The 18,939-nt window shown below is 44.3% G+C and overlaps 1 protein-coding gene across 10 annotated transcripts; it reads right to left on the bottom strand.

The window, feature by feature from the left end:
• Positions 1–7,989: 7,989 nt before the first annotated feature.
• On the bottom strand, positions 7,990–18,689 carry zbtb18 (zinc finger and BTB domain containing 18). 10 transcript variants are annotated; one of them, XM_039784034.1, is made up of 3 exons: positions 18,223–18,689; positions 15,905–16,028; positions 7,990–12,974 (listed from the first exon to the last, which is right to left on the bottom strand). In XM_039784034.1, the coding sequence occupies exons 2-3, from the start codon at positions 15,918–15,920 to the stop codon at positions 11,260–11,262; spliced, it is 1,731 nt and encodes a 576-aa protein (XP_039639968.1). In that variant the 5' UTR covers positions 15,921–16,028; positions 18,223–18,689; the 3' UTR covers positions 7,990–11,259. The 10 variants fall into 10 exon arrangements, with proteins under 10 accessions (XP_039639968.1, XP_039639969.1, XP_039639971.1 ...); XM_039784035.1 differs by having other exon boundaries at positions 15,905–16,024; XM_039784037.1 differs by lacking the exons at positions 15,905–16,028; positions 18,223–18,689 and adding exons at positions 14,128–14,290; positions 14,395–14,724.
• Positions 18,690–18,939: the final 250 nt, after the last annotated feature.

The following is an 18,939-nucleotide window of genomic DNA, read 5'->3' as shown; positions in this document are numbered from 1 at the left end:
GCTTTAAAATCCACACAGCATATGACACCCTCTGTCCTTAGACCTTCGATTCGGATAAGAAACCCCCTAACAAAAACCTTTTTAACGGGAAACAAACAAAACAAAAACAGAAGAGGGATCCCTCTTTCAGGACAGACATGCAATAGATTATGCGATTACAGAATACACCAAAATAGTACAATAAGCCTATGGAAAATCAGGATTATTATATACAGTATATATTGTAATGTCACAGTCATTAAGTCATTACGTCACAATGGGCCATCAACTCAGTCTTTTTGTGTCACAGCAATCTCTGGCCTCATGTTACCTTACATGAAAATGATCCCAATAAGTTCCATGCAGTGAAAAATTCAAATTATAAATTTGGGGAAAAGAAAGCGCTGGTATCAGATTGGTACTCGGTACTGGTAATTGACCTGAGTTGAAGTATCGTAATTGGTATCAGGAGAGAAAAGGTTTGATCATTGCATCCCTAATCAAGTTTGCATGTTCTCCCTGTGCTCTGGTTTCTTCACAGTCCAAAGACATGCAGGCTAGATGAACTGGAAACCACAGGTTCGAGTGTGAATGGTTGTTTGTCTGTGTGTCAACTCTGTGATAGACTGGTGACCTGTCCAGGTTGTCCCCACCTCTCACTTGATGTGTCCTGGGAAATGCTCCAAGCTCCCAGGTAAAGACTGTGAGTAAGTGGTGTGAAAGCTTCATGCTGCAGGTTTCTTTCACCAGCCCATGTCCTGACTCCCTGTAATTGCTTCGATGTCAGAGGAAAGGGGGTCATCGAGATGATTCCTTGGGTTACCTCGGAGACTTTTCGTTACCATTGTGACAGTTAGCCATGACTTTATGAACTATTGAACCGATTTGTCGGCTAGTAACCTTCTAGAACAAAATAATACAGATTTTTACCTGAGAGAAAAACACAGATCAGTGCATCCTTGGAGACAAACATTGAATTCTCAAAAGCCTTCAAGCCTCAAAACCTTCCTGTGTGAGAATTTCCCCACAGACTCACATCACATCTGATTATGTTGTGTCACTGATTAGCATGCCTAAAGGCCATTTTATAGTCGTAGCGTAATATCGACGGCGTAGCCCCGCAGACCCCTCTGCGTCTACGCCGGACCCTACGCCGTAGCCTGACGTGCACCTCTCGAACAATTTAACTACACGTTGCATCGATGCACGTCGCTCGGCCGTGGCTTGGTAGCGTTGCATTTCCCCCGGCTCATTTCCTGGTTCTCCTTCTCCATAAACAACATGAAATCAAGGAGAGGGTGAACTTTTCCTGCTACAGATTTCCCACCGTGGTCAGAAAACACAGGGGAGACACTTTGTTTCTCTCACTATGACTCTAGAGTCGCTACTTGCTCCAAAGCTAATCGCCGTCACTCTCTCACTTCTCCCACTCCCCACACACACACATGCCGGCTCGACATACACCAGCGCACAAGTATAAACATCAGGCCACTTACGTAGGCTACTGCGAGAGCTCTGCGTGGAGCCTCCGCACAGCTGTAAAACGGCCTTTAGCCCATAGTTGTGTTTGACACAGTTGAGACTTGTTGGTATGAATCCACTGCTGAAGCTCAGACACTTCGACTCATTTGAAGTAGCTCCTACACTGGCTCCCGACCATTTTGCGTAATGACCACTTAAAATGACGCAATCTCTACTTGCAACCCCTCCTCATGCAATGCATACGTCAATGAGTTGTGGTTGTTTCACCAAATAGTGATTTTCCCTTCTCAGATTTGAATTTCTTTTTAAACTATCCAGTATTTTACAAGAAAAAAGAATAGGAGTCACTGTGAGCAGGTTGTACTTATGCACAGTGGTACTTTGAGTTAGATGCTAACCTCCGCTTGCTTACATGCAATGGCAATGCTAACATGCTGATGTTTAGCTGGTATAACCACAGCACCATTGTGCATTGCAACCCTGAACTTATCTAGACAATACTCAGAGGAGCTGTGGATGAGAACGCAAATGTCCAAATCAGTTGGAACGGACGCGACTTTACCCCGACGTTTCTATCACGCGGCTGTAGCGAAACCGGAAGAATATAAACACCCGAAAAGTGAAGAAGAAGGGTGATTTACACGAAGACGCCAACTAAAATGCCTAACTGAAGAGAGGACAAGATTCTGGAACTTCTGTCGGTAAGGATCAGACCTGACAACATACAGTACATTCAGGGTGATGAAGCTGAGGCTGGTTATTTCAGTTCTGTTGAATTTGTTTGCACAGAAGCAAAGTAAGGAAAAAAAATCAAAGATGCAAAAAGATAGACAGCATCTCTTCTGAAAACTCTTTTTTTTGCAATGTTAGTCTCTTCTCGTCCTTCTCCACTTCTTCCCCACCACCATACAGATGGTCCCAAGCTGCCTTCAATAATCCAATGCACATCCATGCCAGTACACCCCAGGCTACACCCCTAATGCTACACTACTCACACACACATACACAGAGACAGTGCCAGTTCCCTAGGCAGGACCCCTGTTTCTCAAGCCCAGATTGGATCAGTTTGTTTCAGCATGGAGCAGTAACACTGGGCCTTAGGGCTCTACATGGGCCTGCAGGGTCCCACGTTGGCCTCAAGTAGCTGGGGCTACAATGGAAAAAAGCTCTTGGGCTTGATTGTGTTATCTTTTGATGATGACAATTGTTATTATTACACAAGCTGGAGTGGCCACATGTTGTCGTTCTCATCACTTTAAGCCTGGCCGTCTAGAGACACACAAGAGCTGACACAGACAATAAAAACAGAGAGAGAGAGAGAGAGAGAGAGAGAGAGAGAGAGAGAGAGGTGGAAGGAAAGCAGTGAAAAAAGGATGAGCAAGGGGATTTCTTAAGAGGAAAAAGAGATAGAGAACAGGGGAGTTTGGCGTTTGCAGGAAGGAGTGAAAAAAAAAAGAAGGAACAGAGTGAGGGTGGGTGGAGGGTGACGGAGGCAGAGAGAGATGGAGGGATGGAGGCAGATAGAGAAACAGGAGGGATGGAAAAGAAGGATGGGTACGCAGAGGGAGGGATGGATGCGGCGGATGGGGGAGGGATAGAAGAAGGGATGGAAGGAGGAATGTGACAGATGGGTCGTGCCTGGCCAGAGCTGGGAGGGAGCGGAGAGGTTGGCAACACAGGGTGAGAGAACACACAAACACACACGAGACACACCATAACTGCACGCAAACATGCATGTGCGCCAGATAACTCGTCTCATGCACACTCTCTGCTGTCAGAAGTGTTTCCGATGTCTTTCCTTGTGTCAAGAAAACGTCGACCATATGATAAATAGACAAATAGATGGCGCGGTGGACATGTTTCGACATATTGTTTACATAAATTAATTTTCTGCTCTTGAAATCAATTTCTGCATTGGCGGGCTCAGATAATATTTCAGTATGCTGAGTCTAGTTCATGCTTTCAGAATCTCAGAATTTCAATGTTCTCCTACTGTAGAAATCAAGATCATTTTTGCAAAATGGGGGTCAGTGGGATCAACATGACTTAAAGTACAAGAACCTTAATACATGCACAGCATTTTGAAGTAAAACTGCAACAGTCATATGCTGTTTTGTGTGAAAATATTGGACTTTGACTGGATACAAATATGTAAGCAAATATATGGTTAGCAAATTCTAGTGATTTTAATCTGAGTAGCCAAAAGTGTACAGTATTCTCAGTCATCTGTCATTGTGTCCCTCTTGTAAGGTCAAAAATGATTGTATTGTAACGTACCATATTGCACCATATTGTATTGTATCTTAATATCATATCTGTACTTGTACTGTAATTGTACCAAATTAAAAAGAAGAATTTACACGCTGCTTTTGCTCCCAAACTGAGACCATATTGAACCGTACTGTATCATATCGCACTGCATCATATCAACGTATGTTGTTGTGTCCGACTGTTTTCATCCTGTGCCATGCCTCGATGCACCTTGTTTGTGTTACATGCTATTTACAGTCTACGGTTTCATTCTTTTCATTTTATTATTGATTTTAGATTTGATCTGTGTTTTGGGTTTCTTCTTTTCTTTGTTTATGACAGAATCAAATCAACTTATTCACAAGTCTTTTTGATGTTGAGATAAGATGTCACCTGGTTTTGTCACCACGTCTCATGCTGCTGAGAAACTTCTCTAAATAGGTCAGGAAACAAATCTTAAACTTCTATCAAGTTAACGGTTGTTATAAACTGACAAATGGATGTAGGACACATACTGCTCCTTATTTGACAGCGCTGTGACACTATATTCTGTGATTTGTTACACTACAAATGGTAAGATATGGCTTACAGTTTACAATGCTAACAGACTATGAGCTATTACCCAGAATACACTGTGTATGTTTGTGTGTGTGTGTGTGTGTGTGTGTGTGTGTGTGTGTGTGTGTGTGTGTCTCTTTCATCAGGTCTGCACTGTGTTTCAGCAGGAGGAAAGACGTGACGGGGAGAATGAACTTGACTCTTCCGCAACACCACAGCTGGCAGACTGTTGCTTATCATGTGTGTGTCTGTGTGTGTGTGTGTGTGTGTGTGTGTGTGTGTGTGTGCGTGTGCGCGCGCTTATACATGTGTACAACTCAGCAGGCAGGTGCAGCAGATGTCCGGCACACACATCTCACGCACAAACAAACCCCCCCCCCCCACCCCCACCCCCAACACCACCCCCCCCCCCGCCGCGGGTGGGGGTATAAAACCCCCCCCCCCCTCCCCACCCCCCCCCAAAACCCCAGGGGGATTTTAAGGGGCGGGGGCGGTCACGTGTGTCCCGGTGCCAGCAGTTTCCAACAACACCCCGAACACGCCCTGGTAATGCCCCTTATCTGACGGACACACACACAGCTGGGAGAGGATGGGATGAAAAGAGGTTTCATTTCTTTCTGCAGGGCTTCATTGTTGCTTGAACCTTAAATCCAATTCATTGTCTGTTTGTCGCAGACGCATCTTCTTCAAATGGATACTTTAGGTTGAACGATTTATGTATTTATCCTGTTCTCTCTTCTTTCTTTCTCTATGTCTCTCTCTCTCTCTTATGCTGAGAGTTCATGGCTGCTCTCCTTCCATACAAGAATCACACAAAGGACAAGTACTGTTTAATCCCATCGTAGCCCAGCCCTAAAGACAGACCAGCTGGAGGCCTTTGTGTTTGTGTGTGTGTGTGTGTGTGTGTGTGTGTGTGTGTGTGTGTGTGTGTGTGTGTTTATACAAACCGGTGTTCTTCGTGTGTGTGCGCTCTTGCAAGTATGTGAATTGCTGAATGACACCCTTATCTGAGTTTTTCTTATGAGTGTACGTTGATATATGTGTGTGTGTGTGTGTGTGTGTGTGTGTGTGTGTGTGTGTGTGTGTGTGTGTGTGTGTGTGTGTGTGTGTGTGTGTGTGTGTGTGTGTGTGTGTGTGTGAGAAAGGGTGTGTAGGCGGGTTGAAGAGAGGGGGGTTATGGGTAAATAGTATTTGGGGCCCCCCTCTCACAGAGACAGAGACACAGAGATATTCAAGTTCGAGTTGCGTCGCCTTTTGTTTTCAAGAAGGGGAGGAGGGTGTAGTGGGTGGCTGGACGACTGGACGGATGGATGGCTTGCTGGGACACTGTGCCCCCCGATTTTCCCAAAAAAATATCCCCTCTTTGCCTCCCCCCTCCAGCCCTCCCTTCCCAGCCAGTGTAGTGCCACTGTATTGTCTGCTTGCAGGCGGGCCGCTTGTTGCTTGCCTTCTGTCCTGCTGCGCTGAGTGCCTGACAAAGGGGCTCTTTTAAATATGCAGACAATCCTCGATCACTTGCACACACGCACACACACACACACACACACACACACACACACACACACACACACACACGGTTGTCCCTGCTTTCCTCTTTCTCTCTCCGTCAATTCTTCCATGGCTAGACCTGGCCTGGGAGTGTTTCCTTTTTTCACAGAGAATCAACAAGTCTCAGACATGAAAAGGATACAGAAGGCTTTTCTCCCCGTCAGTGCGGTTCAAGCTTTGAATGAATACTGTTAGCATTGCTTTGTGGAGTTGCCCGTCTTGTTTGTTGTGGTCTTTGTGGCCGAGCTTTGTTCTTACTGTACATTTGAACAGCTATCTATCTCTATACCGAAAAAAAGAATTGGGGTGAAACATAAAAAACAACAATCCTTGAGTATTGTTTCAAACATCATACACACAAAAAACTGTTACAGAAAGTTAAATACATAAAAATGTGTGTCCTGTATTCTTTATAAAAAAACTGTTACAGAAAGTTAAATACATAAAAATGTGTGTCCTGTATTCTTTATAAAAAAACTGTTACAGAAAGTTAAATACATAAAAATGTGTGTCCTGTATTCTTTAAAAAAAACTGAGCTTTAGATGAAAACAGCTGTCTTGAGCTGTTTTAGAAGTTGCAACAAACCGGCAGAAGTCAGTTTAGAGACACGAGCTGGAAACTCGTCTGAAAACATGGTACAGCAGCCAAACATCAGGACACTTTGAGTCCACATGACACTCTTCTCTTTATCTCCCCCTTCCTCCCTCTCCTGTTACGGGAGCCCTCACTGGCAGCTTGGCAGAGGCCGCTCCCTCACGCGAAGCAGCGGAGTGAAGGGGCCCGGGCCCCCAGACAGGAGCCCAAGCTGGTCTCAGCCTCCCAACATGTTGAGCTGGCCTGCCTTGGGCACAGCCAAATGGTTCTGCAGCTGCCCCTTTGTCCCCCTTCCTTAAGTAAACAAAGGACAGAAACAAATTAATGACCTACATTCACAGCAAACCTCGCACGGCCTCCTCGCAGGGAGAGAGAGAGAGCAGTTGTCCATAAGCAGATGTTCACTTACAACGCTGCAGACTGCAATTAATGATCACCAAGCAGCGCATAACCAAAGGATAGGGTTGTTGTATTTTCTACAGCAGTTATCATAATGTCCGCTGTCTGCCTAAAATGACGAGTGAAAGCATCGCTGAGAGCAGGTACCTCAAAAACACTGACTTTTTGAATAGTTTGCACATTTTAACTGAACAAAAAGAATAATTAATTTTAATTGGAGTCATCTCCCAAAACTGTAAAACATAATAATAATAAGATAAATACTGTATATTTCAAATAATTGCTTGCCTTCGAATGTGACATAAATCTCATCCAATTACAGTAAATACATGTAATGTTACTCGTTACTGTTTAAACAGACACCAAGCTGAAATCTTTTTAATACTTGAAAGTTTCTGAAACCAATATTTGGCCTTCGTCAGACAATGTCATAAAGATTAGGCGTGAGCTTATCGCGTGAGTGTGCGTCTGGGGCTTACTGAAGAGACCATCTGGGGCCTAACGAACGCTGCTCCTTGGCCTCTGAGTACAGGGGCTTTGAAAGCATCTGTAAGAAGCAGGTTTACTGAGCAGCAATACATTAGCTAAAGCTGATTTCTTTACTGGAAAACTGTACTTGAGGAGCTTTGGAATGAGGCTCTGTGTGTGTGTGTGTGTGTGTGTGTGTGTGTGCGCATATTACAGGGGGTTGGATCTCAAGCTGCTGCACATTTTCTTCTCATATGCAGCCTACACCTCAACTGGTGCAGCAGATATATCAGGAGTTGTGCAGGCACGCAAAAGCACAGTGAGTTCTCATACATACACACACACACACACACACACACACACACACAGACAGTGAGTGTTCAGGCCATCATGCTCACACACAAACGTACACAACTTCCACCCACATCGCAAGTCACGGAGGAACATGATGTGAAAACCTCCTGCAACCTGTAGCGCTGTGCTTGTGAGTGAGCAGCAAATAAGACCAAAGTTTCTGAATTGTCACTTTACAAAAACGTATTAAATGTTAAATTTGAACGTTCAGTTTTCTTTGGGATTATACTGGGATTAAAGAAACTGTGAGGTGAAACTCAGCATCTCCATGAGAAGAAACAAAGGTGGTCAAATTACACATTAGTATATAAAGATGAGCTGTGACTGCTTTTAAAAAACAGAACGTCACACAAAGGTTGAATTTCAAGATTCTTATAATTTATTGCAGTTTGCACACAATTTAAAAATGTCAACAACAGCACACCAAAAAATTACAAAACTAAACACAATTAGAATTTACTCCCCTTGAGAGAAAAGAAATCAACCCAACTATGATTGTCAAAGCTAAAAATGACTAAATCTGAAAAAGGAACATAAAAGAAAAGCAAAGAAAACGTTTAATCTCAAGAGGGAGCAAATATATCTGAATCAAAATCTTCCTTTCCTTTCTTTTTTTTCCCCCAGATAGTGATTGTCCTTTTTCACAACAGACTCAGTCACTTCACACCCCCACCCCCAATCTGCCTTTCCATAAACAGAACATTTCATTTTTATACCTTGCTTTAAAAAAAAAAAAATCTCCCCCCTTTGTTTTCAAGTAAGCACAGCAAAAGATGGAGATGTTTCGTCAGGGTGGTTACTTCACAGCGTCTTGAGCGGTTGACATCCCTCCCACAACTCCACCCCACGCTCACACTTTTAAAAAAAACAACCAAAAAAACAGCCCAGACTACAGCAGTTTAAGGCGGTCAAGTACAACCAGAGGAACAGAACAACAACAAAAAAAAACAGCAGTAGTGATGAAAACAACAGCAGGATGGAGTGAGCCCCATATGCAGAGACACTGCCAGTAAAGAAATAGCGTTCCGAGAAGAAAGAAATTAGACGATGCGGTGCAAACTGCTGCAATGTCACCCACACTGTTGCCTTGGCAAAGCCTGTAGGTGCCACCAGATGACAGGGCAACACATACAACCACCCCACCCACCACATGCACATCAATGGGGGCGTGCACGCAGACATATACACACATACACATCTGAGTGAGGGGGGAAATGTGGAGCGTTCAATTTATTAGTATCTCTGTGTCAAACGCATTCGGATTGTATGAACGCTTGACTGTTATTGTGAAATTCCAACCAAAAAAATTTGATACAGAGGTTAAAAAAAAACACCCCTGAAAATTATTATTAAACTGATGTAGCCCCCAGTCCAAATACAACATTCACATACAAAAAAGGATTTTCTGATAAATTCAATCAAATTCCATGAATTTATACATCATTTTAACAACTATTTCACAATGCTTTACAGTATCAAATACTTCCATAGCGTCAGAAATGTGTTTTTTTTTTTTTTTTAAATAAAGGCATCTTTTCAGCAAAAAATCTGATTTCATGTCTTTTAGCTTAAAAAGGTGCATTCAGGCATGCCAATTCGCTCCCATCGATCTCAAAGTAAGGATTATGTTTTAAGAAGAAAACGCACGCACACACACACACACACACACACACACACACACACACACACACACACACACACACACACAAACTCCTTATCACATTCACGCCACTGCATCTAATGTGGGTTATTGTATTGAATCAGCACGGCCCCGCTCAGCTCAGCACAGCTCGTGACAAAGATATCTGACCCTTCAACTTTCAGCAGGACAGCTCAGTTACGGCCGCTCTCCTTATTTGTTTTCTCTCTCTCTCTCTCCCCGTTATTCTTCTCACTTTAGACAAGCCAGAGCCACATTACTGCACTCAACAGACCTGAAGTAAGTGCCCAATGAGCAGAAATAATTGTAAAAAAATGGCTTTACCACATCTAGAGCTGGAGAGGACAGAGACATTGGGAGGTGGAAAACGGACATACAGCAGTAGAGAAATTGAACGCCTGAGGAGGAGCAGGAGGAAGTGCTGGGTGGACGTAGATCTTCAGTAGGTTAAATTGACTGGTAATAACCAAGCCACAGGCACAAACACACAAACACACACACACACACACACACACACACGCAGCAGAGAGATCAGTGCATATACACAGAGGCTTAAAATGCTTCATCATATCGCTTCAACATCCGACGGAAACACATTCGGTAACATTCTTCTAGGAGCCCAGCGACAGACCTACGACATATAGAAAAAAATCCAACTTTTCACTGTCAAAAGTGTTCAAACATCTCCCCCCCTGCGATGCAATAACCACAACTTAAAGGTTTAAGACAAAATCAAATTTTCATGCATTATTTCCATACTGTGAGAATAATATTCAGTTTTTCAAACAGACCGCACCCTGGAGTAGTATTCACAAAGAAAAGAAAAAGAAAGCCTGTTGTCAAATATTTGATCAATTACAATGTGTACAGTAATACAGCAAATTCACATTTTTATTTTAAAATATACAGGTTTGGACGTCATGCAACAACAGCAGGTCCCATTACAAAAAAAGTAACAAAATAATAATAATCATTAATTTAAAAAAAAAAAAAATAATGTAACGGATTTAAGTTCTAAAACTATAGCAGAACAATATACAACAACCTTAAATTAAATATCTTTTCAACAAGAGATGTTTTAAAGACTGCCAGCTAGATTTTAAAAAAAATCTATTAATAACAATAATAATAATAATAATAATAATAATGATAATAATTTGTAAAGGTCTTTTCATTTTTAGAAAATACTTCAAATTGATTGGAAGTGAAAAAAAAAAGAGGCTGTGCATTGCATGAGTGCCATAAGTTAGTCTGTCAGTCAGTCAGCTTTACCCTGAACACACAACACCAAAGAGCTTAACGAGAGAAGCGGGGAGCGCTTCGCCAACGACACCTCCATGCCAGTAGAAAATAAAATGAATACACACAAAACACACTCATACACACTCACGCACGTCAGGTGAAATTTTTGCCAGAGTAGTGCAGTATCACACACACACACACACGCACACACTACTTCAAACTGTGTATGTGTGGTGATCACAGTACCCGTTTAGTGTATTGTAATGCTTTTGCACTTCAGTGTGTTCGACCTGAACTCCTGCAGTGGTGTTTGCTGTCTGTGGAACTGGGACCGATACGCTGGCCAGCGTCGGAGTGTTGTGTCTGAGATGAAACACAAACAGAGTGAAAACTCTTCAAGAAGGTGAGACATTCTCACTGGGACCCATGTCCTTAGACGCAATGAAAACCACCAAACAGAACTTATGCCAAAAATAGAAATGAGAGTTCAGAATAAAATAGAATAAAACAAAATTACCCCAAACAGCAACAACAACAAAACAAAAAAAACTCAGTAGTAACATTTTCATGTGCTATTAAAGTGCAATTGAATGAGATTTTTGCGACATACAAGAACATGACTCACTTGAACCCCAAATATCAAACTTTGCCACCTCCCTTTCACCTCCCCCTTGCCTCTCTTTCACTCTCTGCTCTCTTTCCCTTTGTCAAACCCAGTCTGTTTCTACTTCCACAGTTCCTGGGAGCTGTCCTCAATCGCCCAATCCCTGACATTGGGCAGTGCCAGTGGCTCGCTCTTCACTGACAGCGAGTTGACAAGTTCGCAATGGAACTTGCGGATGTGTCGGTAGAGGTCCCCGGACTGCGTGAAGCGCCGTTCGCACCACTTGCAAGCGTGCGGCTTCTCGCGCGTGTGCACCACTGCGTGGCGGCTGAGGTTGTGTGAGTATTGGAAGCTCTTGCCGCAGGTGGTGCAGGTGTAGGGTTTCTCACCGGAGTGTGTCCGCTCGTGGCGCTTCAGCGTGTACATGCAGGAGAAGGTCTTGCTGCAGATGGTGCAGGTGGGCACGTTGACGTCTCCAGCGGGCTTGGAGCGGATGCCCTCCTGCTCCCGGAAGTGGGAGCTGAGGTGAAGCTGGAGGATGTGCGGGGAGGGGAATACCTTGTTACACAGCGGGCACATGAAGATCTGGGTGTGTTGAGCTGACAGCATGTTGGAGACGTAGGGCAGCAAGGAACTATCCATGCTGTTCACCTCGGCCTGGGCGCGCTCGTGTTCACCCCCTAGTATGTCCTCGTCGTCTGCGGTGGCTGAACTCTTCTCCTCCCGCTCCAGCTCCGAGGCCAGAGAGGCCTCTCGCAGAGCGGACAGGTGAGCTTCCAGGCCGAGCCTCCGCTGGGCCGACAGAGGCCCTCCGACCCCGTGGTGGGCCAGGCCCCCGTTGGTGGTGGGAGCCGTCGCCTTGGTGATGCCGCTGTGTTCCATGTCATAGTCGCCACCTCCCAGATCCTCTTCCTCGTCGGAAGCCACACCCCTCTCCACCTTCACCCTCACAGCCAATGGGCTCTGGAGGCTGTCTGGTGTAGCTGCCCCGCTGAAATAGGACTGGTGGTGGTTATTGTGGTTGCTGCCTGCAATTGGCTTGACTGACAGGTCCAGGACGCAGTCAGCCGCATCATTCGACACCCTCCTGCCCCTGTGCGCTCCACGAGAGCTCACGGAGCGGTGGGACCTCTGTGAGAGGGATCCAGTGGAGCTGGTGGGGCTGCCGGCCGGGGAGAGCAGCTTTCCTCCCTCCCCCAGCCCATCCCCACCCTGCATCTCCGCCTCGCCATGCCCTGGGCTGGTTGTAGCCACGGCTGGTGTCCTTGGTCTGTCTGCAGACGGCAGCCTCAGCCACAGCGGTCCTCCTTCGACCTTCCCCTCCTCCTCTTCATCACTGTGCAGCAGGTCGGCAGTAGCAGGCCGGCCTATAGAGCCATCTGATAGACTGTCGGCCTTATCGGAGCAGCTGGACCCACCATCCTCTTCTCGGCGCGTGCTGTCTGCCTCCGTCGTGGACTTCTGCTTCAAACGTTTCTTACACACCTTGACGATGTCATACATGTGCAAGTAGCTGGCCGCTGCCAGCACATCCTCTACGGGAAGGTCCTGGAACTGCAGCTTGCCCTCATACATGAACTCCAGGAGCAGGGAAAAGGCCGGTGCTGTGACAATGTCGTTGTTGAGGTGCACCACGTCCCTCTTGTCCAGCTGGTCCTTGTAGAAGAGGTGAAAGTACATGCTGCAGGAGGCCAACACAGCTCGGTGGGCCCGGAACTGGGCATCGCCCACCAGCACCGTGGAGTCACACAGGAAGCCCTGGTGCCGCTGTTCGCTCAGACACTGGAGTAAATGTCTGCTGTGGTCTGGGAACTCCATCTTGCCGTCCTCATAACCTGCAGCCACACAGAGACACAGAGGCAGAGTTAAAGTTAGATACATCTGATAAAGATCTGTGATGTAAGACTTGAAATGTACACCTAATGTGGGTTTTTAATGACATTTCGGAAGTTTTTTTAAATCAAGTTTTGAATTTTAAATAAAACATTTTCGGTGTTTAATATTTGTTCGGTGAAGGTAAGTACGCAGGAAAAAAGGAACAAAGAAATGTAGACGAAAAGCAACACATGCAAAAGATGATTTCAATTCAAAGACGACAGAAACAAAAAGATTTAAAAAAGAAGAAAGACAACAAACTGTTTAATTTTTAAAATGAAATGTGATGAGATAAAATTCAGATTAAGTGTAGAGATCACGACACTGTTCTTATCATCACTTATCGTTCTTTTGTTAACAACGCAAACAAAATGATCTTAACAAGGCCAATTAAAAACAGAAACGCAAGAAAGAGGAGACAAATGTCAAAAAAACATATTGTATGAGATGATGAAAACAAACTACTGTACTGAGAAGAGGATGAGCGAGAGAAAAGAAACACATCAGTAGAAGATAGGTCAGTAAATACAGGACGACAGAGAAGTAAAAAGAGGAACATTTTTAAACACAAAAAGTGAATTAAAATAAAAAAAAACACATATATTTAAAATGTTCATATATTTTATGTACACTATACTCACAATGACAACATCTACAGAAATATTTTCTTCTCAAATACACCATTCAAAAATACCACGCAGGTTGCTGTAAAGTCATGCACACATTTGTTCGTACAACGATGTCAAATGTTGATGTTATTTCTATAATTATTTACTTTATCTACAATAATTAGAGAAAAGAAAAAATTATGAAAATTACAATTAAAAAGAATAATTACTAATTCAGTTTTTACCCACAGCAAGACTTAATCTCAGATAAACCAGCAGCGACAGATTCTTCTACTCTGTCTCTCCGTTCTCTCTCTCTCTCTGTATCTCTCTAACTCCTCTGCCTGCACTCCTGGATTGTCGCTGCTCCTACGCTGGTTATTTTTATTAACCCACTTTGGCCTGGCCTGGCACAGCCCTTTTAGGTAACCGGCTTTCAGCTGCACACACTGTCCTCACGTACACACAACAAAATCACACACACACTTAGTACCAGCCTACCTACCAACCACCTCCACAGGCTAAGTCGAGCAGGAAAACTGGCCAATTGAAATAGCACTGTTGAAAACAAAACAGCTTGTCCCTCGTTTAACCTGCGATCACCGGCTTGAGATTAGATGAGGGGGCGGAAAAAGACTGAAAACTTGCAGCAACGCTCTTCAGGTGTCCTTAAAAAAAAAGAGTCTGTAGAATTTATAATAAATGAACAACTAACTCTCGGATGACAGAAGGTGACAACGAGACTGAAATCTGTAAAATAATTAAGTCCCACCTGTTAACCAAGTCGATTTGTCCTGCCTGAGAAAATACATTGGTCCCGCTCTGCACTGTGTTAACCAAAGCAGTTAAATCACCTCATTTGAATGAAGCTAAACCAAGAATGTCACTGTGTGTGTGAGACTGTGTGTGTGTGTGTGTGTGTGTGTGTGTGTGTGGTGTATATGTGTGTGCGCTCGCCCTCCGGCTCGTTCAGACTGCTTTTAATGAGGGGGCTTACGGGGACAAGGGTGTACCACCTCCCACCTCCACCCCTATCGCCCCCCCTCTGTCCAGCCAAACCCCTCTGCCACCTCCTACTTCCACACAAACACACACACACACACCATCCGTCACTCACACACTCCTTCCCATCTGAATCTTACAAGAAAAACCCCGCACATCCGCCCCATAGTAGAAACTGCCCTCTTCCTCAACCCCCCCCACCCTCCGCCCACCACCAAGAAGAGAAGATTTACAATACAATCACTGTAAGTGCCCTGCTCGTCACAGCATCAATCCTAATCCTTAAAGATGGCTAAAAATAAAGACGCCGGTGGCGGCGGTGGGGAGAGAGCCGTCAGCGGAGTCTCAGGAGGGCAGCAGCCCGTCACCTGGCCCACCCGGCCTGGGCAGTTAGCTCAGGCAGGGGTCTGAGAGAGAGACACAGAGGGGCAGGGAGGGAGAGGGTGAGAGAGAGGTTGGGACGGCCGGGGAGGGAGGATTACCCACATCTGATCCAGCTGACGGGGGCCATATGGCAGCTGCTAGCCAGATAAAGAGATTAAGACTAGGAGGGAGTGCGATTACAGCTGTCTAGCCAATTCAGGCTGCTCAAATCTGCAACTTCTAAATTAGTCTTCTCTACTCCAGCCGACAGGAGGGGAAAAAAAGACCGCACATGCTTTCAAGTAATTTTACAGCGAGTTAGATTTAACAGAAAGAAAAAAAAAACATATAAGATGATTAGCATAAAATAACAGCTAATTTTGGTGTTTGCTTAAAGTTTGACATGTTTTGTCCGTTTATTAAATACAATTTTTTTTATTTTTCTTTGCTCGAATTTAACTAATTAAAATAATGACTAAATTTCTTCTTTTTTAAATTACATTTTCAAAAAAGCATTACTCTCAATTATAATTTCACTTTCTTTTTACTAAATTAACTGTTTAGAATAATGTTTAGTCAGTTGTAACTTTGCTTTCTATGAATGAGTGTCTGAACAAAATACCTGACAACACAAATAGGAAACAAATTGCAAAATAATAGATGAGTTTTAAATGCAGCTCTCTAGACTACAAACTTTAAACACAGCAATGAGTTCCCCGGACTGAAATTACACCTCAGACAGGCAGCACCAACACGAGTTTACTACTCACCAGTAGCTTCACACAGCGCTCACACTGGTTTGACACGCCGAAGATCCCCACAACAAAACAAAATAACTACTACCCCAGACTCTCCTACTCTATTCACTCTGCCTCACACACACACACACACACACAAATGCACACACAAAACGATACCTGCAGCAGTATGCATCAACTTGATTAACTCCACTGTAGCAGAATAGCTGGGCTCTCTGGCTGGGAATGGCTGTGTATCTCTCTCTCTTTCTTTCTTGCTCTTTCTCTTCCTCGCTCGCTCTTTCTGAATCAATGAGTGGGTAGAAGAGGAGAGAAGAAAAAGAAGAAGAGGGAGGCAGGCAAAAAAAAAAACACGCTGTTCAAACTGCGAGGGACAGATGCAAAGTGGAGGAGATGTTGGAGGGGGAACGAGATACCACCTCCCTCCTCCTCCTCCTCCTAACTGGCGCTGATCGGCAGCCACAAACACACACACATACACAGCGTGCGCACAGACACACACACACACACACACAGTACTAACTCTCCCAGGCTGCCGCTGAGACTCACAATAAAGGACTGGGGAGGGGTGGAGGCAGTGGAGGGATGGAGGAGGAGGAGGTGGGGTGGATGGCAGCCTGTCAGCTGCTCTGACATCATCCTCAGATGGAGATGCTACCTCCAGCTGTGCTCTTTCTACAGCCATATGCTGCCTCCTCTACACTCCTGCCACCAGACTCCTCTTTCATTCTACCAACACCACGCAACTTTGTCTGTCTTTCTCTCATTTTTCTCTTTCTCTCTCTGGGAAAAAAAACAACAACAACACGGGTCCACTAAATGCAGTGGGATGCTGATTTGTTTTTTGGAAAACATAAGAGTTTAATGCAACCACAACTGCCCACTAACAAAACTACCAAGGAAAGGGAAAGTTTACAGAATATATACAGAGGCTCTGAGTAAAACTTTTTTGCAATTTTGTTATCCTTCTCTCAATGTCTCTGTCTCCTTCCAACAACCATAAACAAAGGCCAACACAGCACATTTGCAACTGACAGACGCACGCAGCTGATATTGTTTTCCACTTCTTTACGGTTCAGCGCCGATGCCTAGTCTAGTATTCATTCATTCACTCAGTCATTCATTCATCTATCTATCCATCCACCCATCGCCCCCTGCTCGGACAAGTGGCAGGAACAAAAATGAAATGAGGAAACAATGAGAACAAGTCATAAAGAAAGAACCCTAATGACGGCAAATCCTAAACAAAAGGTATACAAGCCATTAACAAGCCGGGGAGAAACTTATTACAACAGCCTTATTTCGCTTTCGTTTTAGAAAAAGTGTCCACGTTTGGAGCGTGTGAATTTCCAGACATTTAATATAGCGGGTATAGCAACAACTACTTTTATTTTCAATTTCACTGTGTGACCGAATTCACAATAAACCTTTTACTAAAGTTACAATACAGCACATGTACATAGGTATAATAAAATATTTTCGCCTACTGATATCACAAGATGTAAAAAGACAGATATGTACGCGCATAAATGTCGAGCTAAATCAAAAGAATATTACTTTTCTTTGTTTTATAATGCGTAGTGATAGGCAACATGTGCAACATGTATACGTTGATTGCAAGCATTTCTGGATAACATAAGTAAACTTTTCTATAATGTTTTCTGATAAACCGATAGTTTAGTAACAATAGAAGACTTAAAATAGGTATCGGTGTAAACATTTTGTCGACTCCAACTTCTACAATCTTTGATAAGCTTATGTAAAAATATAGGCTCTGCTTTCAAAGCCTGAGACATTAAATTACCGGACTTAAACTTTAATTAACTTCACCACTGGAGTTTCAGTTAGCATCTTTAATTACAGTGTTAGGAAGTCGTGTGTCGCTGCACAACAACTGACGCACTATTTCAATTTCTGTTTTACTTTGACACATTTTAATATCGTGACAGCGACACTTGGACAAACATAAGTCAGCAATGTGATCAATAACGGTGTTATAAATTACACTAATACACCCGTTAACTTAATTTGAAGCAGCTCTAAATTGTCAAACGAGGAAATTATCATTAAAAAGTCAAAGTAGTGTTAGGCAGGCTGCGATAGTGTTACCGAACAAACTAACAACACAAAGAAGACTGTAATTAATTTCTTAGCAGAAGACATAACAAACAGAAAGACAGAGACACACAGAGACACACTGACCCACGCAGCTAGCTATAGCCCGATCATGGCTAACAAAAGTAAAGCGAAGAGGCTAACGTTACAATATTGAGCTATTTACAGTTGTTCGGAAGGCCTCGGTGCTATGACAACAGCTGCTAAAACACCGAGGAGGGAGAGCTAACATAGCAACTATTAGTGCGTGGAGACAACACAGTAATGCTAAGGAAGGTTTAGCTACTTTTTCCCCTCCATAACCCACCCTCTCTCTCTCCTGAGCCCCTTATCGGACTCCGGTATTAAGAGGCAGCACTTACAGACAACACGGTCCAACGTCTTCCCCGCTTCCTCCGTCAAATCCTCCGTTTTTTTCCTTCGGAGACAAACTAGATTGACTTTGGACTAATTTCCATTACAGGCTGCCGAGGCGAGCAGGCGGAGGGACGGGAGTCTAGCACTCTGCGGCGGCCAGATGTTTCCGAGCTGTTGCTGCTCAACTCGGGCTGGGAAAAGGAGGCGAGTTGACTGGCACGGCACGGAAGCCAATGGTGCCGGCGAGGAGGAAAGTGAAGGCAAATTGGAAGCGGCCCTCTAACAGAGGAGAGGGAGGGATATGTCTTCTCTCGTCGGCGTAGGTTGACACCAGGCAATAACAGCAGCAGCACACACACACACTCACACACACTCACACACACACACAGTGAGAAGGCAGGGAAAAAGAAGCTGGGCCAAACCAACTGGTTCTGCGAGTCTGAGGACGACTGGCGCAGCGGAGAGCGAGCGAGTGGAGAGCGGCGCGGTGCGGCCTGGGTACTGTAGTCAAGCCGGAGCAGGGTTGTGTGTGTGTGTGTGTGTGTGTGTGTGTGTGTGTGTGTGTGTGTGTGTGTGTGTGTGTGTGAGTGAGGGTGTGGAGGCGGAGCTGATGTGAGCAGGTGCACCACCTTGACAGAAAAAAACCTTAATTTTTAATACTTAACATTGCATTACATGCTAAAATAACAACAGCTTTTGGTTTGACTATGTGCTGCAGTCAA

The sequence above is a fragment of the Perca fluviatilis genome, chromosome 19 (genome assembly GCF_010015445.1).
Source record: "Perca fluviatilis chromosome 19, GENO_Pfluv_1.0, whole genome shotgun sequence".
Lineage (NCBI taxonomy): Eukaryota > Metazoa > Chordata > Actinopteri > Perciformes > Percidae > Perca > Perca fluviatilis.
This window is presented reverse-complemented; position numbering and strand designations above follow the sequence as displayed.

Coding starts and splice junctions, on each gene's coding strand:
- zbtb18 (XM_039784031.1), bottom strand. CDS start 16,430: ATGGCTGTAGAAAGAGCACAGCTGGAGGTAGCATCTCCATCTGAGGAT. Junction 12,975..15,904: donor GTTGATGCATACTGCTGCAG/GTATCGTTTTGT, acceptor GTGTGGCTGCAG/GTTATGAGGACGGCAAGATG.